The sequence below is a fragment of the Neopelma chrysocephalum genome, unplaced genomic scaffold, assembly GCF_003984885.1.
Source record: "Neopelma chrysocephalum unplaced genomic scaffold, ASM398488v2 Primary Assembly neopelma1_84, whole genome shotgun sequence".
NCBI classification, from domain to species: Eukaryota; Metazoa; Chordata; class Aves; order Passeriformes; family Pipridae; genus Neopelma; species Neopelma chrysocephalum.
In genome coordinates, this window is record NW_020897746.1 from 3,139,518 (window position 1) to 3,164,764 (window position 25,247).

Below are 25,247 nucleotides of genomic sequence, written 5' to 3' on the forward strand. Positions count from 1 at the left end.
GTGAGACAAACAAGGTTGTTTATGTTGAGTGACCCATGAAGCTCTCAAAGATATAAATCACAAGAGCTGCTTAGTAGATCCTCCCCAGCTGGTGCTACAGCCATGTTTGGGTTTCAGCATAGCCAAAACTGCTGTTCTGTTTTCAGATTTTAAATTACATTAAGCACAATTCTAACATCTGCTTCCTCCACTGATCTTCAGCTTTTTGGCAGCTGAAAAATCAACATTTTCTTTTCTGATTCAGCTGAGTTCCATTAGATGCTTATTAGTAGTTTTTCTTTGAAATTGTAGCAAGACTCTGTTGTTTCTACGATGCCATTACTATTTACTGATGATAGATGTGAGGGCCAGATAATACATTTACTGCCCTTTTAGGTGTAAATATTTCTGCAGGACAGGATAAGAAAAAGGTATTAAAAAAGAATGTAAAATATTTTTACATTCAGTTTTACACTTTAAATTCTGCTACGTGTGTAGCAGAGTTGGCTTCCCCTTAATTCTTTGAACATTTTAGCTGCTTTTTGCTTACTATCAGATTCACATACTGAAGCAGCTTTTTAGAGAGGATTTTTTGTTGCAGAAATCAATTTAATCGTATTACAGAAATTAATGTCATCAATTTGAGGATAATTATAATACTCTGATTATAGGAATGTGTGGCTACACAAGGTTTAGGCATTTTCACCCGTTTAGAGGGGGTTACCTGAACCAGTGAATTTAGAAGCCTCATTCTCTGGAGCTCCACTGGGTTCATTAGAGGTGGTGACAGAGATTTTGGGTGGGTTGAGTTGCCCAAATTCTCTCTGGCAGAGATGGGCTTATCCACCTCTGCCTTGGGGTGACCCTGGGCCCTAATCCGAGCTCCTTATTGCTGATTTGTGTCGTTCCAGCTGGAGTGGGGGTGCCCTGATATAACTCACGCCAGCCTCTGCCTGGAAGATCTGAAGCTGCTTATTGCCTTCTTATCACTGAGTTCTGGAGACTTTAAAAATATTTTAACATGCTGGATAGATTGACTGACTGACTGCAGAGTAACTAATTCAAACCAGGGGCAGGGAATGCCAAGCTCAGGCAGAACTTACCCCAGGAACAAATGTCAGGGGTGATGCACAAACAGGGCTTCAGAGACACGGTGTGACCTTCAAACTGCCCGTGCTGGGAGAGTTTGGGGTTCAGAGCAGTCACAAATTAAGGGAAATGTTGCTCACATTGCTGACTGGGAGGCAGGGAAAGAACCTACAAAATCAAATCCCACATATAAACCCATCAACAAGTTATTAGGGAGGCTGAAACAGGAGAATGCAGACGGGAGGGGGAAGCTTTGTAGTGCTCTCGGCTCTGCTTTTTCTCAGACTTCTACAAATTGATGGGCACTTAATTTTTATCTCTGTGTATTCTCGGGGTTGGTTGAGGTCTTTCCAGCTTTGTCTTCTGCACTGTTGGAAAACAAACTCTTGTAACAGATCACTCACTGGGTTCTTGACATGTATTGGGTCCCTTTCGTTATCAGAAACGTACATGTGTGTAAAAACTGTTGCTGAGGTACTGGTTTCTTTTTTTTTCCCCCCTCAGTATTTATATATTTCATTATGAGAAAGTGGTTGTGGGATAAAAGATCAGAGACAGTGTGCAGAAGGCTGATGTTAGGCCATTTGTGTAAAACAAAACTCTGAGATCCTGCATTTTCCCCCTGTAAATTCTGCTGTGTTACTGTTTCTGGCACGAGCAGTGACAATTATTTTTCCTAAAATACGTTTTCATTTTCTGTCTCTTCTTTGTTCTCCCGTTCACAGTTTTAAAGTGTTACAGGACACAAATCAAACACTCTCGGGGCACTGGAATGCATTTGGTGCTTTGATACCCCCCAAAGACTTGTGATATGATGGAAGACATGAGGGAGAGATTTAGAGTAAAGTTTGCTTTGATTTCCTAAAGAAAACATTCTACTATTGCAGCTGTTAATCAGATAATCAGAATCTGTAGTTTAAGGTCTGCTCTAAGTTTTCCTTTTTAACCTTCCTTAAATGTTAAAAGTCTATAGGGGGGGAAAAACACACAAAAGAAATATAATTTGTATTTAAATAAATACAGCAAGTTTGCATGAATATTTAATATTTCTCCTGTGGATTTTTTTGCATGTACATTAGCACACAGCTGAACTTCTCAAATTCAAGAGTGATCTCCTTACCTTGCTAGTTTATAAGGTGTTTGTATTTCTTTCATTTAACTGGGGGTCATGTGTCCCCCAGTCCCAAGTTACATCAAACTTTTTTAACACAAGTGTTCATTTAAAAAGGAGAACCAATGAACGTGAGCATGAAGGATATGTTGTGCTTTTGCATAATCCTGAACACTCGAAAATATTTCATGTTTCTCTCTCAAATTACCTGCATTTAAAAATTTGCTGATGCTGAGATTTGCCAGGAGGTTTATTTGCATTTTAACTGAACGTTAATTTTAGGAGGTGGTGTGGGGAAAAGTTTTATGTGTTGCTTTTTATGTAAATTTATTTTCTTCTTTACAAGTTTTAGGGAAGGAAACAACTGATTACTTAGTTAATTGTGGCCATAGCATGATGCACTTTAGAAGTGATTAATTTAATTTAATCTCTCCATGTAGGGAGATGCTTCTGCTGTCTATGTTGTCATCTGTTAAATACTATCTAATCAGTCACAGTCACAGCTGATGTTTTTATAGGCAGAAAATAAATAATACTTTCTTTCAAATAATCTTCTGAACACTACAGGTTTTTTTAACTCTTTACACAAGTAGAATTGTCCTGTCATTGCAGAAGGGACACTGATGGCACCTTTTGGTTTTCATAGACCTTTGAGATTAAAATAGCTGTAAAAATATATATTTTGTTGTAATAGCAGAATACTTCAGTTATGTTACCTTCACTTGGGATGTTATCTTCATTTGGGTATTGTCTCAAAATATGAAAGACCAATCCTGTCTCATCTTGTGAAAATCCTAGATGATGAAATCCTAGATGATCAAAAAGGTAATCTTTAAGACTTATTTTACATCAACATTGGGCAGTGTTGTTTCTCAGCAGATTTCTTGTTTGTTCTAATCACAATTAGGACCTGCCAATATGACTTTAAGCAGATTGTTTTCGTTCTTTTGTGGTAAAAGCTCAGCACAAACAGCAAGCCAAGTAGACAAACTCTTGGTGCAGAATGCTTCATTTTACTGGATGGAGTAATTCTTCCATTGTAAATACTTGACTCTTTAAATACTGGAAACTCTCCAAGAATTAGAGAGACTTGTTAAGGCATGGATGTTACAAAGACCACTTTTAGCAGCTTACAGATGAGGAAAAAAAAGATGTAAGACATGCTAAAATCATACAGGCTATTCCCTTTGCATGCAGCTATTGTTTTGGCTTCAGCAGTAGGTTAATTCATCGTCATTAGTAGATAAAAGCTCTGAAAAAGACTGGAAGAATGGTGCTCGCTATTGAGCATTCAGCTAAGAAACAGAGATATTCAGCAGTATGGTCTGCCCTCAATTATCCCACACAATGAGGCTGCCAGGGGCTGCCTCGCAGAAAGCAAAGCCGCGGCCAATTCAATACATAGGTATTGGACTAGAAACCCCAACTTAGAATATTTACTTTTAGAAAGTTTGTAAACGGATTTTCTTTCCACAGCAAATTAAAAAAAAACAACCCAAACTGAAAACATAGGGAAAGTGTAGCCTGCTGTAAGCCAGCCTTTACCCTGCATTTCATTCTTTGGAGGGATCTGCTGGGCCCAGAGATGTCAGGGGGAGGTGATTTCAGGTGGTGGTTTCACTGCAGAGACTTGGTATTAAAGTTTTATTTAACATAAGGAATACCATTTGTGTAAGTTTTATATTTTGCTGTAAAGGTCATATTATAAAGGAGGACCGTTGGGCTTTTCTGAAGGCAAATGGCCTGGTGACAAGCACTGAGGAAGTAACAAACTATGAGGGACCAGGGAGTTTGGAACAGCAGTGCAGAACTTCTACTTTGCAGGGAACTATCTGTATAATCTTTGTTACAAAAAATAAACAATGAAAGTCCTTTCAAACAGCAGTAGGAAAGGATGGATAGAAAAACAGGTACAGGAACCAAGGAAGCATCATCTCCCAGCTCCTCTCACTGGTCCTGCTCTTGCAGAGCCTGTGTTTCCCACAAACTCTGAAGCATTTCAGCCTTCATTCAGGCTTCAAATCCCAAGGAAATCATGGGGAGCTGTAGGTCGTAAATTTTTCAGGAGCAGGACTGGAATACCTTCTCAGAGGTGCTGAATGCTCTCTGCTTTCACTGGCATTAGCAATTCTCAGGACTCTTGTGCTCTTTTTGATTAGTTGTGTTGCTAAGTAGAGTTTGGGATTGTAATGCTGATTTTTGGTCAGGCCTGCACCAGAATTCCTGTGTATATATCAGCTTTTCAGGGCAGAGAGGCATGGCATGGTTTATTCCTATAATCTACTTTTTGCTGGGCCTGATCCCAGTTTCTTTAGAGAGGGATTTTCAGCTGCTGCTGAAGCTCACAGTGATGAGGTGACACAGGCAGTTATTTGTACAGGCAAAAGGGTACAACAGTTCAGTACAATGTAAACCAACTGTATTTAATCCATACCACATTGGGAGGTTAGGTTCCTTAAAGCTTAATAAAAGCTTGAATAAAGCTTGTTGTTATTATTTTCTTTTGAAAAATCTTATTTGCCCAATGCTTCTTTGAAGTAGGAGGAGGTCTTTTCCTCTCTTATTTTCTGTACCTCTTCTCTCACACTAAAACATGCACCTGATTGTGGATGTAAAGCTGGTACACTTTATTAATGAGGTCCTGAGGCATTCACTGCTGAATTAACACACAGGTATCTTAACACATAATTTTTCAGAGTCAGGAGTGATGGTCTCCCTACAGCTCACAAAATCATTGCAGCCCTCCAGCATGGGATTTGCTTTCTTTCCTTTTTCATCTTGTAACGTGTTAATGTGTGACCCTGGGTATTGAAAAGCTTTATTTATCTCAACAGAGGAGATTGTTTCTAATTCTTGACTTGTGTGGATATAATTTTGAACATTTTGAATTAAATGTGTGGTGAATGTTAGGGAATTATCTTGTTGCACTGGAAAACAGCCTGGGCCCTCATTAAATCTCTTTGTGAACTGCCTGGTTTCCTCACTGTGTTCTGCATGACATGGTGATATCTGATGTGATAAGGTTGTTTCACCATCTGCATTTATGCTTTTGGCACATCGCTCTTAGATTTTGATTTGCTGCTTCAGGAAATAGAACTTTCCTTGAGAAGTTACTATAAACACATAAATGCCTTTCTCTGTATTGGAACTGAAATCTTGCATTGAATGCTGCCATGATCTGCACTGAGCATCAGTGGGGACCAGAGTTCCATGTGCTGTTGACAGCTTTGAAGCACAACAATGAAAGTCACTTTATCAACTCTTTGTATTCTTTAGATTTATTTTCAGGGAATCTGTGTAATAGTTGGATGCAATTCAATAGCCAAACAGTTAACAAGAACAAACCAGTTCCAATCACTTGCTACTTGATCCTTGGAATAAACCCAGATGATAATCAAGTCCTAAATAATTTAACAAATGGAATGCTGAAATAGCAGCCTGTCTCCATCACCTGGAGACTGAAGGACACAGATTCCAGCTTGGGTATGACAACACTGTTCTCCAGGAATTCTAAGTCTGAACAGACTTATACCTTTTTCTACAAGCTCTGTAGTGACTTTTTAATAAGTTGGTTTCATTGAACTAGATAATATTTAGATAATCTTTACAGCATACAGTGTATTGTAATTAATAACAACTATTATTAAGCATTAATCTTCCAAACCAGCCATATGTGAAAGGTTCACAGGTCCAAGCTGCTCTCCAATATACTGAGTTAACTACTCAAGGTGGACTGAAAACCCACTCATGTTCCAAGGTGACACAGGACATTTGTTAAGCAGAGTAGAACATTTCCAAGAAAACTAAACAAAGCAGTTCATGGCACTGTCACTCAAATTCTGCTTTTGTTGGATTTCCAAATTAAGAGTAGCATGTCCTCTTTGTTTTTCTTGTTCCAGTCCATGCAATCTGAAAGATTTATGGATAAAATCTTGAGTTTCAGTATCACAAAGTGAGAAGTTGCAATTTTTATCACAGAGTGAGGCAGCTTGACTGGCTTTTAACACCTTGGCAAGAGTTTATGACAAGAGTAGACAACAAAGAAATACAGAGGAGACTTTCCCATCTGACTAAACCAAGGTGAAATATAGAATTTCCGAAGTGCAGAAGGTTGAGGTTATTTTTTTTTCTCTCTCTTGAAGATAAAATTTCAAAAGCTCTCCAAGGTGGTTTTCAGAAGTTTGGCAGATGCTGCAGTGTTTCAGTGCAGTTGTTAGGAGTTAGTGTTTTTCCTGGGCCAGTTCCCCTCCCATCAGTGTGAGGATGCAGTTTTATGTTACAGCTGGACTGATTCACCGTGGGCAGTGACTGAAAAGGGAGGTCTTGTTTTCTTCTCCAAAGCTTGTTCCTTCCCCCTCCAGTGTGTCAGTGGTATTGCTGGTCTGACCCCACAGTGAACTGATTCAGAGAACTAAGGCTATAGAAAACTAACTCTTGGAAAAAAGAGGAAAATAATGGCTTTTTAACTGATGTAGTGCTCTGATCTCTCATGGGGTCAGGTGAGTGCCAGTGCTGTGACTGGGCTGACTGAGCTGAGTAGCCACAGGCAGGATGAGTGGGAGAGCTCTGAAATTAATGGAGATGTACTGTAAATCTAGACTTTGAGCATACAGTTTTATCAGGTTAAAGATTATTTATGGATTATGTGGACTGCTGCTCTGTGCCTGGTGCCCTCTTTTCCTACATCCTCCTTCGTGGCAGCACTGTTGATTTTGTGGTTATTTGTATCAGGAGATCCAGCTGAATACTTAGCTAACAACAACAGCAAAGGAATTTCAGCTTCCCAAATATTATTGTTATATAGCAAGGGACAAAGTAGCATGAATTTGTCCTTTGTGGCAGCAGTGCAAATTTAAATTTCCTCAAGTTAGGTTTGATGTTACATTATAAATATTAATACAGAAAAAGCTTATTTGCCAATTCATTGACACTTAGCTGGTGTGCTGTCCCAGGGTCAAAGACTTTCTTGAAATCATGTGTGGCATCATCAGTCACAGTTTTGTCTGTGTGATTCTCCTGTAGTATCTTTTCTGAGGTGGACAATGAGCCAAAGAGCACTGCTGGATTTAGGAAAGACAGTGGTGTATGCAGTGTGTGATGGTCTGCTATGAAATCATCCTCATGTCATCATCTCTGTTAACATAAGTGGCATTTGGATGTTTTTCCTCAGTGTTTCAAATTTGTTCTGTTCAGTTTCACTAAAATATACATGTCAGTGGAACAGATTATCTAAGATATTTGGGATGGATGCTCTTTGCACGTGACCATGGCTAATTACCTTGAGCTCCATCTCTAGGCTGAAGTGCATTTCTGTTCTCTGGTGGACCTGGCTGCACTGAGGAAATGGCATTGTGGCCTCTCCAAACACATCTCACATGTACCCATGTACTCAGGACTTTCTTTTGAAGTTTTTGTTTCATTCAGAAGTGAGATTCAAAGCAGTGCACTCTGGCCTGGCTTTTCTCCCTACTGCTGTTTTCTTTTGGGATTACTCTTTGGTCATTGTTTGGTTCAGGCCATACTCAATTGCCCTTGTAATTAATGTGGAGCTAATAACCATGTACTAAGTACTCATGTCTGCTCTGGTTTGCTGGGATTGTTTTGACTCTTTCAGCTCTCACTGACTTTTGGGGGGAGTTTTTGACGTTTAGCCCCTCTGAAGCTCGAGGGTTTCAGTTATGGACAAGCTGCTGATGTTTTAAGCCACAGCCATTAGGTGATAGGATTGTTCAGACTAAATATGACTGCCTAAAATTGAAGTGTCTGTGTGAAGATGAGTCACCCTCAGATCCCTTTGTGTGTTCCTGGAGTTATCATGCCGTGTGTTTCCCCCTAAAGTGGATGTCTGGGTTTGGGCAGATAGTTCATGCCATGAGAAAAGTGGGAGTAGGTCACCTGTTAAATTTTGATTAGATTTCTAGTTTAATTAATTTGGAGAAATTGATCTAAGTGTCTGTATTGGGTTTTATATCCATGTTTCTCAATGGAAGTGGAAGTTGGCAGACATAAGAAGAGTTCAAGGAGCTCCATCCCGGGCTGAAATCGAGAACACCTCTATAATGTAGGTGCTCAGGTGCACATGACAAAATGTACACTCGTGCTCTGAGGTTTAAGAACTTCAGCCATACAGGAATATTAATATTACCATTGTAACATGCCATGAAATTATCACCTTACATTGTCATTAGTGTTTGATTGACAGTAATTGCGAAGTTGGTTTCTTCTGCCTTCATAAACCACGGTATGATCTGTAGTTTCTGGAAACAGGCTCCTGCCTTTACTTTGCACGTTGTGTTTGATAAGTTCAGTCTCTTCCTTGCCTGAATACTTCATCTTGTGCTAAAAGAAAGAACCAGTTTACCTTCAGTAATCCAGATACTGGCTTATTTCACAGTTTTATTTAAAACAAGTTTGTTTAAAGCTGCAAAGACCCATTTGTAGAGTTCTCAGCTGTCACTAGTCAAGAGGATGAAATTAATAATCACTCCCTTTTCAGTCCCTAAAGCTCTTCCTTTCCAATGACCTTTTAAGGTTGGTACCACTGGATAGCAAATCCGTAGTGCTCAGGTAATCTTTAAAACAAATTGCATTTTACTTGTCCAAGCTTGATTAGGATTTAAGTGTCTTTGGCAGAAATAAAAAATCAGTGAAAGTTCCTACTTCATATATGTACAAGGAATATAAAATGGAAAATCAGTGCACAACAATTACAGGCTTCAGTTTAAGAACTTTAACTTTTCATAGTTATTCTCAGTTCATTCACTTAAGTGTCAACATTGTCATTATTGATATAAGTGCCATTTCCAGTATAAAACTCTAAATTTGAAGGAAAGTTGTAAGTATTCTGCATGTGTTGCAACTTATGATAGAAGAGGAAGTTATGGAATGTGAAGCAGGAACTCGACTCACCTGCTGGGCTGTGACAGCTCAGAGATGCTGGTTCATGCTGCACTTTCAACACCAAGCACATGCTGAATTTTAAACACCTGCATTTCTCAGTGCTTGGAATTGCTGAAGATCAAGCACAGGCCAAGTATTTGCCAGATTTAGGTCTGCTTTGTTCCCCAACAGACATTCTATTAATTGACTGGGGTTTTTTTTCCTCTTTCCTAGGTGTTCACCTCCCATGGACCCACTGTGATCATGCCAACCTGGTTCTGTTCTCGAGAGTGTTTTTTTCACGTGGGAAAATTTGATGAGGGGGGAAAGGTGAGTAATGTGGATGATATCCAGGAACCATCCCTTTGTTTAACAGCCTCTGGAAGCCCTAAACCTGTTATTAAGGAACACTAGGAGAAGGGGTATAGATGAAAACTGAGGTCTAAATAAACTGGGTCACACCATACACCTGTTTTTTTAAAAACAGTCATTAACCAACTAAATTTGTTTGGGGATAACTCTGGTGATTGAATTGATTGTAGTTAAATCCAACACATCTGTTAGATATGTCAGTATACCTGGAAAAATTAAAGGATTCAGACATAAAAGCTCCTCTTTAGTCCCTGAAATAGATGCAGCAGATCTGAAAGCTAAAAAAAGATGAGCCCATAGTTTTGTTATGAACTATTTCTGCAAGGTAAGGCAGGTTGGTGAAGGAGATTGGGAGGGAAGAAAGGTGCAGGCAGGATGACAAAGAGATGGAAGTACATTCTCCCGAGGGGGAAGATTTATATCCCTGAGATGAAGAAAGAAGGGAGGAGGGGAGGTCACAATGTGCCATAATACTACAACCATTAAATCTCATTTATCCACCTGTCTCGTATCCACTTGTCAATCTCAGTTCTTGTGCTTGTCTTTGGAAGATGTTAAGGAGTTTCTCCTCAGCATCAGGACTGAGAGATTACAAATTAAATGACTGTTACCTGAGAAGCTCCTCCCCTGACAATTAGGTGTTCTTTGTCTTCAGAAATTTCCTGCATAAATTCAGTTCAGTTGCTTTAAGCTCATCAGCATGTTTATGGAATAAAATCCATGGGTGTCCATTGGTAGTACCAGAAATATGTTGGCAAATAGGTCTAATTCAGATACATTTGGATCCATTCTGTGTGGTTTGGACCTGAGAGGTTTTGCTTCCAGTGGTTTTGGTGAGACTTTAGGACTAGAATGGGTGGTTCTGAATTTTTTTGAGGGGGAAGCCTTCATTATTAGTACACTAAAAAAATCTGCCAAGGCTATTTTCTATTTTATTATTTAAACTACAACACATTATGATTATTATTGTTATTTTTATAGCCTCTAAATGAAGCCCTTCAGTGCCATATAGTGTGTATACATACACACAGACATACACACATGTGTATGTGTATGAGGATATACAAATATTATTCTTTAGGCTGCCAAAAAAATTATAATTTAAGGAGACAGCAGACAGAGAACAGAATTGTTTAGAGCAGTGAAAAGATTTGCCCTTAATTACATGGTGGGTGAGTGGAAGAGCTGGGAATGGTGCCTGACTCCCAATACAATCTACATTCACTGACCCATGCTCTTTATTTCTATTTTATTATTATTTCTTATCATTGTATTTGCACTCTCTGAGGAATGTTTGACTTCTTGAGCATTGTTAGTAAGCTCAAAAAAGAAAGCAAGCAAGTTAAAGCAGGAGCAACAATAGAACAGCAAGCCTAATGATAAAGTTCAAGAGGTTAAGTTAAACAGACTATTGTTCTGTGCTTTTTGCTTTTAGTTTTGGGGGGGGGGTTCCCTTTGTTTTGTTTTTTTTTGAGTTGGGTTTTTTCGATTTTGCTCTCCCTGTGTAATTGTGTAGGAACTGTGCCGCTGGTTATTCAGCCATAATACACTGACAATCTTAATCCTGATGATTTTGCAGCCACAATGCGTGGTATGTCCTCCTAGTTTTAAAAATTACTAGTGATAAGTTTAAACATATTGTTTGTCCCTATTGTGAAGTGCCCAACGTGTCCATGCTCAGACTCTGGTTGATACAGAGGAGCTTCAAAAAACACCCTGCGAACAAGGGGCTGAACAAAGCAAAGGACACGAGCAATGAAGTCAAACCTTTGTCCTCTGTGGGTTTAGAGGACACAACATCAGGTCCTAAATCTTTCAGTATTTAGTGTTGCAAAGTATTCAGCATTGCTCCAACTAGTTCATTTTCATTTGAAAAGAATCCCTTTGAGGCAAAGGAAGATTTTTCTCTGTGTTATCAGTGGAGCTGTTGTAAACTATACTGAGGACTCTTCAGAATCATCCCTGTGGATGTTCTGACCTGACCCACACTCTGTATTAGTCTGATCACACCCATCTCCATTTTTGAGTTGGTATTTAACAGTGAGACCTGCAAGTGTCCTGTTGCTGTCAGTAAACACAGCAACAGGCCAACAAATCCCCATGTTTCAGCCTTCTCCGTTTGCTAAACTGTTTCAGTGCCAAAAAGCTGCATTTCTCATTTGAAATGAAATCCAAACACCTGTTCTTCATATTTCAGTGCTTAGAACAAATGGAGGGTAATTCTTCCATGGAAGAAATTGTGATGTGGTGTTTATGGGTGGACTGATAAAATACAAATAGGTAAGCTATGGGGCAATCCTTTTTTTATTCCAGGTAGATTTGTACTTATCTCTCCAGCCATCCAAGCTCTAAATGAAACAGATTTTTAAAAAATATTTACATATTTTTAGAAATAAAGTCCTTTCTGGATGGGATCTGCAGTTGTTGGGAATGTAGTCCTTTTAGGTAATCACTGTGACAATGTCCAAGTAGAATCCTAAATAAGATCTTCATAACTGGTCTCTAAGAACCTGACAGGTTTGTTTTATGCACTGATTAACTAAAATGGTAGAGGTGCAACTTCTGATAAATGATAATTAAAGCAGGAGTACTGAGAAGTAGAGAATTTTATCCAGCTTTGGTGGTGTGCTGAGACTGAGATAGCACAATGAAAGTGGCCACAAGCCTATAAAGTAACATTTTAAACAGTATCCCCTGCTAGGAGGAGAGTCATGTGAACCACGTTTGTGACTTTTTTAGGAAACTAAGAGGAAATACTCTTCCTGTTATCCAGCAAGTTTGGATAAAGAGTGACATCTTATATGCCAAACTTGTTTCTTTCTCTAGACTTTTACAACAATTTGGTCCCAAATTCGTGTCACCTCTGTATTTAACTTTCCTTTTTTAAGTGTGTGAGAACTAAAAATGGAGTGACAGCCTTAAAGTTCTGAACTTATCTCGAAGTGCAAATGGGGGAAATTATTCATAATGAGCCCCAGATGGAATAGAGTATTATAAGCTACTGGCCTTTCTGAATACAAACTGTGGCTCCAAACTAAGTGTCTGGAGCTCAGTTTTGATCTATTTTTGTGATAAAAGGTCAGAAAAAACACGAATTGAGGAGGTGTCAAAATATCCCTGGGTGCACAGGAGACTGCAGCCACGCAGTAAAGCTCTGAGGTAACTCTGGAGGCTGTTAGGCACTAACTAATGCAGTTTTCCATTTTTCTCTGCCAGAGCACACAAATGCCATGCCCTCCAGAAAGGCAAGTGGTTACAATAATGCCTGAGTGGTAAAAGGCTAAGTAGGAATTTGGTTTTTTTGGAACATGAATTAAAATACTGTCAGTCTGTCAAATAACCAGTCAAGGTGCTCTGGGGGAAAATCTGGATAAAACACAGGCACTACTCATTTTGGCTTGATATAGTTAAGGCTGAACAGAAATAGATATTTGATCTAAAAAGGAAAGAAGATTGGTGGAGCCTATGATTAATTACACTTTATAAGCTATTTGAAAATTCACCCCATACCCCATGTCTAATTACATTTTCTGCTGGTCTGTTATTAAATATCATTTAGAATTTACCAGCTCCCTTCCATTTGACTTCCCCATCATCTTTGTTTAACTGAATTTCTCTGTGCCAAGGCATTTGGATGAAAGCAGCCTTTTGGAGTTTCCTCAAACCTGTTATTTCCAAACAATGAAGTAAATGTTACAGGCTTTGGGTCCTATAATCAAGGCAAAATGATGTAAAGGCATGATTTGGATGGGAGCCAAAAAATGGAGTGACAGATCTGCAGCAAGAGAGACTTAAGAATATATTGGATAATCCTGTAGAGAAGCTATTAAAACAGCTATTTAATTCTTTCCATTCACCAATTTTAAGCTCCTTTGAGGAATTAAAGCAATTTGGTATATTCTGTCCAACAGTTACCCTGATGTTGCTGACTGGTTTACAAAAGGAGTACCAAGTTATAGCCCAGTTTTCCTTGATGCCCCTGATCAAGAGGAAGGACTGAGCTTTTCCAAATCTGAAGGCTTTTTTTCCTGTGTGGATAGATATAATTCTCTTGTCTTGTTTGTCATCACGCTGTTTGTTATAAATGCATGTATTCTTGAAATCTCCCACTTTCACTGGTCAGACTGCTCTGCACAGGCTAAATCTCCACTGGAAGTGGGCAGGGAAGGGCACCATGTCAAAGGAGACTGAGAGGAAGCTGGATAGAGGGAAAAGAGGTGGATGAGGAAGGTGGGACAGATTGACTGTGCCCCAGAATCACTCTCCTACATTGGGTTTAGCAGTAAAAGGCAGCTCTGATATTGTGTTTATGCCTGTACAGCCTAATGGTGAGTTCTGTCCAAGACATCAAAAAAAAGGACTCCTGTCAGCTTGAAGTGCTGCAGAAGTTACTGTTGGTCATCCCAGGGCTACAACATGATCTTATCAAGTGTTACCAGTTACAGCATTGCACAGAGAGTCACTCTTGCATTGTCCTCCAAAAACTGCTGATCTTCATCCCTGCTGGTGCTCCTCACCATTACTGATGGTGAAGCTGCAAGAATTGTAACCAGAATTGCTGGTTGCAGTGGTTGGAGGCTTGAACCTCCTTGGAAAATACATATGTTGAGGTGGCTGGAGCACTGTTTGATGGACAATGATCTGCCAGGAGTGACAACAGTGAGTGATGAGAAGGTGACAAGGGAAGGATTGTTGATAATCTAGTTTGATCCCTGAACAAGGAGTTAGTTTAACTCGTTAAGTTCTGCCTGACATCCCATGGTGTATAAAAGATCAGTCCCCTCATCCATACAGCCAACCATCAGCACAGCAAGGGATACCTGCCCAAAATCCTGGGTAAACACAAACCCTTCACCTGTTCAGTAGTAATGTGATAAAGTAAACAACGATTTTGCATGTGGCTGCTGCATTTTTGTTACAGCAGAGAGGGGCAGGCTGTGCTTTTCACTGGGAGCTGGAATCAGTTTATCCCTGAGTGCAGCAGAGGATGTAGAGTTGGGTGTTGCCTGTGATGTGGAAAATTCTGTGTGTAGTCCAGTAACATGTAAACTGTGCCATTTAATTGTATCCATTGGTGCTGAAGGCTATTGATGTGGTAGCCTATTGCTAAAATGCTGGGTTGGTAATTGATAGTTTTAGCTATGGATATTAATTTTCAAAAAATACGTTAAAATATCTCTTTAGTGGTCAAACAGCTTTTCCTTTGAAAGTTGTGTTGTTTGACAAAGATTCCTGGTGTTTAAAGTGCCGTCTGGATCCAATAATAGATCTCAGTTGGGAAGAAACTCTTGTGTTGCAGCAAACTTACACGCTCAAGAGCCTTAGGAAGTCCCATCCCTGCAGGATCCATAACACAGTCAACATCTTTCCTCCCCTGAAAAATGCGTGGCTGTGCTGCTCCTTTGAAATGTGAGAGGCCACTGCTGAGCAGTACAAGGCACCTGCTCCTTTCTAGGGCTGAGTGCACTTTATTCCAGAGTATTTCTGCCAGTTAAAGGGAAGGAAAAGAACACTTGGAACCAAACAGCGTTTTGAAGGATACTTTTACTTTTGCAGTAACTCTTCTTAAATATTCATATTAACGGTTGTCTTGAATAATATAAATGCTGATCCTAAAGAGAAGGAATTGCTGATATGTGTGTGATGTAATCAGAGATCTGACTCAAAATATGACTCCTGCAGCAAACTGATACGTGCTGCAGAATTTGTGCCCTGATGACACGGTCTGGTGTGTGACTGGAAAAGAGAAAAAGGTTTAAACTTTGCTGCTGGCTCAGTATTTCCATTGGAGTCCAGAATAAGAAAAATATAGAAAGGGCTGTATTTTTTGTGTTCTTGATGACTGTGGTTGCTGTCAGCTACTCCAGCTTCCCCCACATTTCTCTTGTGGCTTTCAGGGTAGGTCCACAAAAATTGTATGAAGTTCTCTAAAAGTTTTCTTCTACATCACAGCTCTTAAACCAGAAGTCAGACAAACATCTGCAAAGACAGACAATAGCTCCAGCTGAGCTGCCCTGGGTGAGCAGAGCAGAGCCCATTTCATTCAGAGTCTGGGAGTGTGGCCCAACTTGGTGTCTTACATCAGTCACAGAGTGAGCTCTGAAGCTGCAAAGTCCAGAACTGGATTTGATTCTGATTTCTCTCGAGATACATATGTTCAGCTGAGTGTTTTGGAGTTGTTTTCCAGTGTTCAGAGTTTTTTCTTGTCTCATTTCTCTTCCCCTCTCACATCCCCTCAACTGCTCAGCCTGGTGGGTATAAGAAACACTCCCTGAACTGTGTTGCTCTTGTAACTGGAGGGCCAGAAGAAACCACAGAGGGATTTTGTGTCCAGCACTTTAATTGGAGAATCTCATTTTCTTAATTATGGAAGAAACTCAGAAGCTGTGGTAATGGGGGAAAGATTCAATTTTTTTATTTACCTAAAGCTGAGGTTGAGGTGTATGCTCTGGTTATTCATGTGTGTGATATTGTCTACAGAAAGAAATGTATTTCAGTCTCCTTCCCTTCCTTTCCTTCTCAACTTATTCATGTTATCTTTCAACTTTTTATTGTTTCTACACTGAAATATTTTGTTTGACCCACATGGTTTTATATATCAGGGTTTTTTAGTCTGATAAAACCATGTGACCTTTTAAGCACTGGGTTGGAGGGAAGAAGTATCTGTATTTAAACATGAAAAAATGCATTTCAAGAAGTTGCAGCATTGCAAAATATAAATAGATGCTACTTTTTTGCCTTCTGTATAAGGCTTTAAAGGTGGGTTTATGCTTTCATATGCCACAAAATGTAATTGAATACCACGAGCCATATGTGATTGCCCTTCTGACACTATCTCTGGCATGAAGGTTTTCTGATTTTTAGGTGGGAAATGTTGCAAATGATTGTGAAATCTCAAGTATTTCCTAGAACCTGCTAGATCCACAATTGTAGGAGCTTTTTTTGTGCAGTGTTTCATCAGGATTGTGTTCAATCCCATTAGAAAGAATGTACCGTGGAAGGAAGTTTCAAAAAACAAGTAGTTTTGTTTTCAGATGTTGCCTCATTCTGAGGCTGCTCTTATTGAGGTTTGTTATTGTGGGGCCTGAGTCACCTTTCCTAGGGAGAGACCAGTATTTGTATGACAACCAAAGAAAGAAGGGGAATTCTAGCACAACATAAAAACACTCTTCTGAAGTCACTGATCCCTTTCAGGATAAACCATTTGGTTACGTGGCACTTCAGGCTGCACAAACTGTTCAGTGCTGGGTTTCTTTCATTTTGGATTAACCTGTACCAAGCTTGATATCCCTGCCAAAATGAGATGATGGTGATGATTCTTCCACCTCTGTCCTTGCACTTCATTTTTAACTAGCACTGCTTGGTTTTTTAGTAGCTTTAGCTGCATTTGTTTCATGACCCATTAGATAAGTTCATTGAGATGTACACAAATAATCTCATAGAATGGTTTGGGTTGGAAGGGATCTTAAAGATCATCCAGTTCCACCCTCTGCCATGGGCAGGGACACCTCCCACTATCCCAGGTTCCTCCAAGCCCCATCCAACCTGGCCTTGGACACTTCCAGGGATGGGGAGTCCACAACCTCTCTGGGCAACAGAGAAGTTGTGTCTGTGAATAAAAATGATATTAAACCAAATTCATTTGGCAGAAAAACAAAATGTCTTCAGGTGTAACTGAATGGTGGTCACTGACTGGTGTGAAATAACTGCTTCTGTTCCAGGGGGTTCCAGAGGATCTGCTGTTTTTCTATGAACATATCCAGAAGGGTGGTGAAGTCTTTCGAGTGAACAGTTGCCTCCTGCTCTACCGGTACCACCCAAAGGCTGCGACTCATTCTGTCCTGGAGTAAGTTGTGGGCTTTGGGAGAAATGAAAAATTGGCTTTATTGTGGTTGATAGGCAGCAAAGATGCTTAATGTGTTCCAGACATTGCACAGCAAAACAATTACCCAGTTGTGTCTGTGTGTTTGTTTGTTTGTTTGTTTAAAAAAGCTGAAAAGCAAGCATTGCATAATATGTTGGTAGTTTTGATGGTGGAAGGCCAGTTTTCTGTTTGTTCTTGCTATAAATTGCTTTGGAGTAATTCAATTCCTGTAATGCTGGAATTGAAATTATGAATGGAAATCTTTTGGTGCAGATCCTGTTGCCCTCAGGCTGTCACTGCACTGGTGTCTGTGACTGGGTGAGGCAGGAATGGGCTGGGGGCACCTCAATATTTGGTAAATATTCTAAGGAATTGTTTTCTCCTTGCAACTGTTTCTGAAATAATTTCACAATAGGTACTGTAAGAGCAAGGGAGCATTTTGGGGGCTGCATTACAGCAGTGCTGTTTTCCCAATGTCCATGTATTCTTCATTCAGGCTGTGCAACCCATCACATGAGATCTCAGAACCTACCTGAGTAACCTCCCTGCTCCTCTAAAGCATCTTTATAATTAAAATTTAAAAATTCAAAATTTAAAGAATTTCTTGCCCCCACAGCAGATAAAGAATCACTTGTGTGGTTCTGTATCTGATCTGATGAATCCCTGTTCAGAAGCAAGGAGTGAAGCAAGCAGTGAAGCAATAACTTCTTCAATACTTTGAACATGATGGCAAGAATATGTTTAAAATATACCCTAGTGGTAAAATTTTATTGGGGTTTTTAGTTAGGAGTTTTAATATGTGAGGCTTTCATTCTCATAGTTTTTGCCATGTGAAACATAATATAAAAATGTAAATGTATATAATTTTTTTTAAAATGGTAAACCTTAGTTTCAGAATCACTGTCTCAATTTTTAAAAAGTAAACAGAAACTTGTAGTACCAACAAAAACCTCCCTCTGAAAAAAAAACCCAACAAACCTAAAGCTTTAATCTGATAATGTGCTGCGTTTACATATATTATTTTCCTATTTTAAAGGGTCTAAACCATCTAAATCAAATGATGAGGTTTGAAAAATCCCTGAGGATGTTTAGGGTAATTATCTCAGGTGCTTCCTTGTAAGCAGTTCCCTGCTGCCTTTCCAGGGCTGCTCAGCCCCTAAAGGAGATGTTAAATTGCCAGTTGCTGATTCCTCTGTGTGCTGCAAACTGAGCCAAAGTTGTTCCTTTCTCTTGTGCACTGACATTAATAGAAAATTACATGAGTTTTACTTTTCTTCAGGAGTCCCACACCAAGATCACAGTGGTAATTAAGTAAACTTGTTTTCTTACTGATTAATGGTATACACGCACTTTTCAGTCATAGATGTGTGGCTTTGTAGAGCTGAGTAGTAAAACTAAACATTCCTGTGTGCATTTTGGTTGGCTATCACTATGTTATTGTATTGCTGTAAATACTGCAACATGCTAAGCATAAATAGCACATGATATAGTGATCATGTCACTATAGATCTTTATAAATACATATGTATGCCTATAAAATAATTTTAATTATGAAAAGGTCATTCCAAGCAAATGGAACATATTATTTGGATTTCACAAACAAGCACGAGGTAAATTATTTTCCTTTTTATTGGTGTTTGAGGGGAATTTTTTTCCCTCTTTTAGTGTGGGATCATTCTGGCACTCAGTGGCCAGCTTTTCAGCCACGCATCGTGGGATGCTGGAGCTCCTGGAAGCCTTTTGCTTGTATGTGTGGGAAAGCATCCTTTTCTTGGAAACGGATTTGTTTTGAATTTACTGCAAGCTGTTGCTTATCCAGATCTACAAGGTTGTGTGGCACAAGCCCCCTGAATTACAGCACGCTGGGGGAATGTGGAAACGCTGGGAGCTGTTTCAGATGTGCGGTGGGGATGTTCCAAATTTCGTGTCTCGTTCTGAGAAATCAGGGGAGGCCATTCTTCCCCTTGGCTTTCTGCTGGCCCTGCTGGTGGTGATACTTGGTGTGAACTTCCAAACACGAGGTTGTGCAACAGCTCTTCATCCTGGCTCGTTGTTGCCCACGTTGTTGAAGGGTTGGCAAGTGTTTGTGTCTGAAGACTGAGGTGCGTGTTGGGCAAAAAGAGATTAATGGGCTCATCACAAGGGTTTAAGTTTATAATTTAAATTGAGTCTTACCTAACTCGTCTTGTGGTCACCCCACCTTATTTAATTTGCGTGTTCTGGCTTTTCTAGAAGCCTTTTTTTGGGGGGTGTTTGTTGGGCAGTTTTCTGTGGTATTTGTCTTTCTGCCATTGGCCCGTGTCGTCTTCGAATTTTGACTTAGCCCAGACCTGGATTTGGAAATAGTAACTCACCAGCCAGATTAAGATCTTGTCTGAGATCAAAATTATGCTTGTAGGAAAGTTGGATTTTTTTTTTTTTTTTTTAACACTTATGCCTAATTTCAGTCTTAAATAGCAGAGCTGGTTACCAGGACTTGTTTATACAAGGGTGCACGATTCCATCTTTTCAGCAAAGACAACAGTCACTTGTAGCCTGTGATGGACTGATTTCAGTTTATGTGGGTGTCTTTCAGAACCGTGCAGGGGAAAAAAAAGCCTGACTTTGCTTTTTCAGACTTCCTAAAATATATGTAAAACTACTTGGCAAGTGACATTTGGTTCTTTTTTTATTTAGCGTGTATAATTGCAAACACTCACGTTTTTTAGGTCATTTCCTATGATTAGTATCCTTCTGGAACAAATATCTGGAGTTGAGAATATCTGTGAAGCAGGAAACACAATCTTATTTGCATTCTCCCTTCCCCTGGGGGCATCAGTCTGTGTTATTAAGTGCTCTGGGTGCGTGACAGAATCTGCACGAGGTTCAGTGTCTATATTTAGATTTTGTTAGGAGAGTGCAGAAATATAGACATTCATCTCCGATCCGGGGTGGATACCTGCTGGATGGGAATGAGCAAGACAAGTTTTGAGGATCTTTAGCCAGGAATTTACAATACAAAATCCCACACCTTGTACCTCTTGGATCTGAATCACTTTACCTCACGTTGCAGTTTGTGTCCCAGGGCTGTGTGTGCTCAGTGCTGCAGATCCACGTTACACTGGTGTGATATCAGAGCTGGCTTTGGAGCGAGAAGTGCTGGAGTAAGAGAGTTTGATGTGTAATAAAAACACTGTAAAACTCATAGATCTTTATCTAGCTGAAGTGGAGAGAAAGGGACTGTATATACAACAATGTACCTCACTGAGAGATGAAAGCCAGCTTGGAACAAGATGAGCAATAAACCAGTGCACTTGTCTTTGGGCAACGTTGCTCACAGACAGGTGGTTGGGGAACTTTGCTAATCCTTGTAGCAATATACATTTTTTTTTAGTCAAGAAAAATTTAATTATATGCAGAAAATAAGTTTTGTCCCTTCTGTCTGAGATTCAGGTGGTTCTGTTTCAGGCAGAAAAGGTGAAGTGCACCTACAAGGGTTCAGTAATTTCATATCCCTGTATTCAGAACAAGTATAATATTGGTCTGCAGAAATAACCAAAATTACATAATCTATTGAAACCATCTGGTTTCAAGCACTGGAAGTTTCCAGTGTCATCTGAGCAAAGGAGAACAGGCACTTGGCCTGAAACATTTGGCTGTTCCAGAGGTGCTCTGGGTCTCTATCAGTGATGAGCACGGGAATGCCTCCTTCATTTCCTGCAAAAACATACACATCCAAAAATAGGCAGGAGGGAGGAATAGCGTAACATATTCCTGTACAGCTGAAATAAAGATGAGGTCAACTGCATTTTTATCTTCCATGCTTGCATTTGGCACTTCAATTAAACATGGAAACTAATGACCTCATTAGATTCTTGAAAAGTAAATGCCATTAACATTGATAGTCTCTGTCTTTCTTAATAAGCCTTTCATGAAAAATAGGCCACAATGCAAACCATGCCTCAGCTAATGACCCGTGACCTGAGGATGAACTCAGACATTAATAGAACCTATTAACAGTGTAAATGTAATAACTCAGTGGGACGATACAGTCCAGCAATTAATAAGTTCACATGAAGTTCAACAGAACAACAATGACAAAAAATATCAGTTTATTCACCAGCATGGCCAAGGTTCAAATAGGATTTATTTCTGAATTTCCTGTGGACTGTAAGGACCTTGAATTCTGTTCTTCCAACTCTCACTGTGATTAAGAAATTCTCTGTTCTTCCACCTCTGGTTTATCGATCAGGTGGGATTCACCTATAATCCAGAACTCTCTTGTCCTGCCATCAGGAAAAAGCCGCTGGAAGGGGCTGTTCACTTGGGCAGCTCCTCTTCCTGCCTGGTGTCACCTGAGCAGTGTGGGGGCCAGTGTGCAGAGAAAAGGTCAGATTTATGGATCTATAGTGTTACTGGAGATGGCAATCAATGCCTAAAATTCCAGTACTGTTTAGGACATTGGGCTTGTATTTCTGCATTTCTCAAGTAGTTGTACATCTGTCCTTGCTCTGTTGATTCACTTATGTAGCCTCACTGGGGGAAGGAGGGGAAAGGCACTCAAACAGTACGGTGAGGTTTGACTGAGCTCAGACATTAAATCATATTGCTTTTATTGTCACATTATCTTTCATTTCAAAATAGGAGTAGAGCAGATGTTTCTTGACTCCTGTGTTCAGTCAGGAGGTCACCACACATTCTAACAGAGCTCCATTGTTGCATTACTTGGGTAGATGGTCTGGTAATAACTATTTGGGGCTGAGGAACACACGGCGTAGTCATTCTCACCCACTGCATGAATACCCTCATTTCACTCCTGCAGAAATTTGGCTCCTCTTCTTCCTTCCAGACAACATAACTGATGAGTATTGAGGGGCCACGGCAAGTGAGAGCTTAGGAAAATTATGTAAGCCTCAAGAATGGCTTTCCAAGTGGAAAAATGCATACTTCTAACATTTCTATTGTGAAGATGTGACAAGAAAATGAAAGAAATGGGGAAAATAATGTATTTCAAGAATTGGGGACATAGGGTATTAGAATATGGGAGCAAACTTGAACAGTGAGAAGAATTTTATCCCACCTTCTGGCTGAGGAGACTCTTGTGAACTGAGTGCAGGCTTGGAAATGCTCTTAAAGGCTACTGCAAATTGCTTTCTCCAGTCCTTTTTGAGCTGGGTAGGAAAAGCAGCCTTGATTTGGGGTGATGTGGAGTAATAACACCTCCTAGGTGTTGCTGGTGGCTATGAATATGTAATAATGCATAATCTGAAAATAGCTGTGAGAATCCTCTCCCGGCAGTGGTTTGTACAACCCCTGGATCGTTTCAGGCGTTTGCTTTAATCATCCTTTGCACGTTGCTGCAGCTCCTGTCTGGTGCACCTGCACTGGCTCGTAAAGGATGGGAAAGTGGCATTCCCTTATCCCTCCAGGCAGGAATCCCAGTTATCTCTTCTGGAAACATCAAAAAATGTGGCAAATTAGGCGAAGCGGAAACCTGAGCGGGGGTAACCGAAACTCTGCCTTGACACCCCCTGAGCATCTCTTGCTTCAGCGTGTGAGATGCTGAAAACAAAGGTGAAGTCTGTGAGTGTCACTCTAAAGTCAGTCACAAATTCTCCCCTCAGTCCTGTATTTATCTCTGCTTGCACTGTTAAAAATGTTTTGGGGTTGACTCTAGACTGCAAAGTGTTCAATATAACTTAATTTTTTAAATGGAGAAGAGTACACACAACATGGGTGAGTTGTAAGTTCTTTTCTGTGAGCACTGTCATCAGAATATGCCTCACAGTGATGCAAGCAAAAACTCACAACTGCTGGGCATGTTGGTTTCATTTTCACAACCCAAAATAGGTGTTTAAGAAAGCTGTTTATTGGTCCTTAAACGAAACTGTGTGACAATATTCTTATGTTTGAACAATGCTCCAATTAATTTGGAGTTTGATAACTTTTATGTCCTTTTATTTCTGAGTGCAGTTCCCTTACATACTTTCACCACTTACACTTCTCAAAATAACATTCATAGGTAAGATGGGGCCAGTAAATCTGCTTCAGTCTGAAATCTTCTATTAACAATGAGATTTGAGTTTTACCTGCATAGGGACTTTTGTGGCGTAGAGGCTCCCATCACCTGGACATCAAATACTGTCTGGAAGAGCCAATACTGCTGTGCTGGGATCTCCATGACAATTAAAAACATTTTCTGTGTGCCTGGAGGTGGATTGCAGTGTTTGCACTGCAACTAGAAATTAGTTGATAATTCTATTTATGCCTTGTAAGGTTGCCTGGTTTTTAATTTTGCTTTCTTAACGTTGCAAACTCAAGTGGAAAAGAAACTTGCCGGTGTCACTCAATCCAATAGAACAGGTTCTGAAATACCTCTGGAATGTAATACAGTGTTATCCTTCTGAAGTCACATTTCAAAGGAAAATCACTTTTAAAACTTTTCCATTTACGTGCAAAGCGATAATCTTTCGTTTTAGAAGTGAGCAGAAGCTCTAAAATCTCTAGTAAAGCGATCCTGGAAAAATACTTGACCTTCATATTTGGTTCCTTTAACTTTCCTTCTGGGAATATATTATGCTCTAATGAACATGGAAAAAGGCAAGTGTCAAAGGATGCCAGCAGCAGTTCAAGCAGGAATGCAGTTTGTGGTTGCATTAGAAGAGATTTGTGATCAAATCCAAGAGTTTTTTCCCTCCATTAGTTGAAATGCTGGTGCACAATCATCATCCTCCAAACAGGGGGGAGGTTTTATATGGAGTAGCTGTTGTGCTTGGGTACATTTATTTGTGCATGAAGCCCTTTCCAAGTTACCACACCAGGGTCAGTGATGAAGTGCAAAGCAGGGTTTGGCTCTGCTGAAGTGAAGTGAAGTGCTGGATCTAAGGAACAATCCCAGCAAGAGTCCATTTGCCTGAGTGTTAAGAGGGATTTCAAACCCATAGCTTGGGGCTGTGATGGAATGATGGGAATAAGCAAATGGAAAAAGCCATTTGAAGAAATGCCTTCAGAAAGGAGACACAATTAGGTGTTCATCAGAATTTCCTATGAAAGAAAGTTTCCACTCAAGGTGCCTTGTTCAGGAGATGTAGGTTAGGAAGATTCATTTGTCAAGGCATAAATTGAGGAAATCAATGTATTCTATCAAGAAAACTGTTTGTTAAGTCTGAGATAAGTTATTAGTTAATGAATATTAAATGAACCCTGGACAGAAAGCAGATGTTTTTAACAGCAGGCAGTTTCTTTTAATCCACTGTAAATGATGCAGTCCTGAATGTTACTTTATAGGGTGGAGCACACACACACACATGTGGAAAGTGCTGTAGTTGTCAAAGTGAATTTGTGAACTGGGAGGAAAACAAAACTGCTTTCCTTGACATTGTCTTCTCTTTGAGAACCTGCCTTGAACTTACTGAAGCTCTCAGTGGGCCTTCAGTGTTTAAAGCTGTTGGCTGTTCCAGAGCCATGTGGTTCATCATTTGGTATTACTGTCACAGTTGTTTACCTCAACCACTTGGCTTAAATTATCTTGTGGAACTTATCCCGAAGATGAAGACATGAAGGTGTAATTGGACACAGACATCTGCCAGCTTGCGTTTTTTTTTTTCCTAGAGCATGTTTTAAGAAGTTTTATGAGACATACCCCTTCATCCAAAAAAAGAAATATAAAAAGTTTCCGCTGCTCTTTGTTCCTAGAAATGCAGTTTCTTGTGAAAGTCATCTTCAAATAAAGGCACAGTCACATTTGTGTCACTGCAGAGTAATACTTTGGAACTTTTACAATTAAATCACTAATAATAAATAATGTTTTGGTGTGATTTTTTTTTTTTGTATTATGTAAATCACTTTGGTCAGGTTTACATGTAGGGGAGTGTATGCATATAGGGTAATAATATATAATATTATATTTGTTTTATGTATAATAATATATATATATATATAATATTATTATATAATATATAATAATACTAAAAG

At 39.7% G+C, this 25,247-nt stretch overlaps 1 protein-coding gene across 3 annotated transcripts in view; it reads left to right on the forward strand.

Moving 5' to 3' along the window:
- The window catches only part of B3GNTL1 (UDP-GlcNAc:betaGal beta-1,3-N-acetylglucosaminyltransferase like 1), a 113,376-nt gene that overhangs the window by 71,527 nt on the left and 16,602 nt on the right, over nt 1-25,247 (forward strand). For all 3 annotated transcript variants that reach the window (XM_027691481.1, XM_027691483.1, XM_027691482.1), the window contains 2 exons: nt 9,293-9,388; nt 17,152-17,276. In XM_027691481.1, the coding sequence (XP_027547282.1) occupies nt 9,293-9,388; nt 17,152-17,276 (221 nt within the window). The remainder of the gene's footprint in view (nt 1-9,292; nt 9,389-17,151; nt 17,277-25,247) is intronic.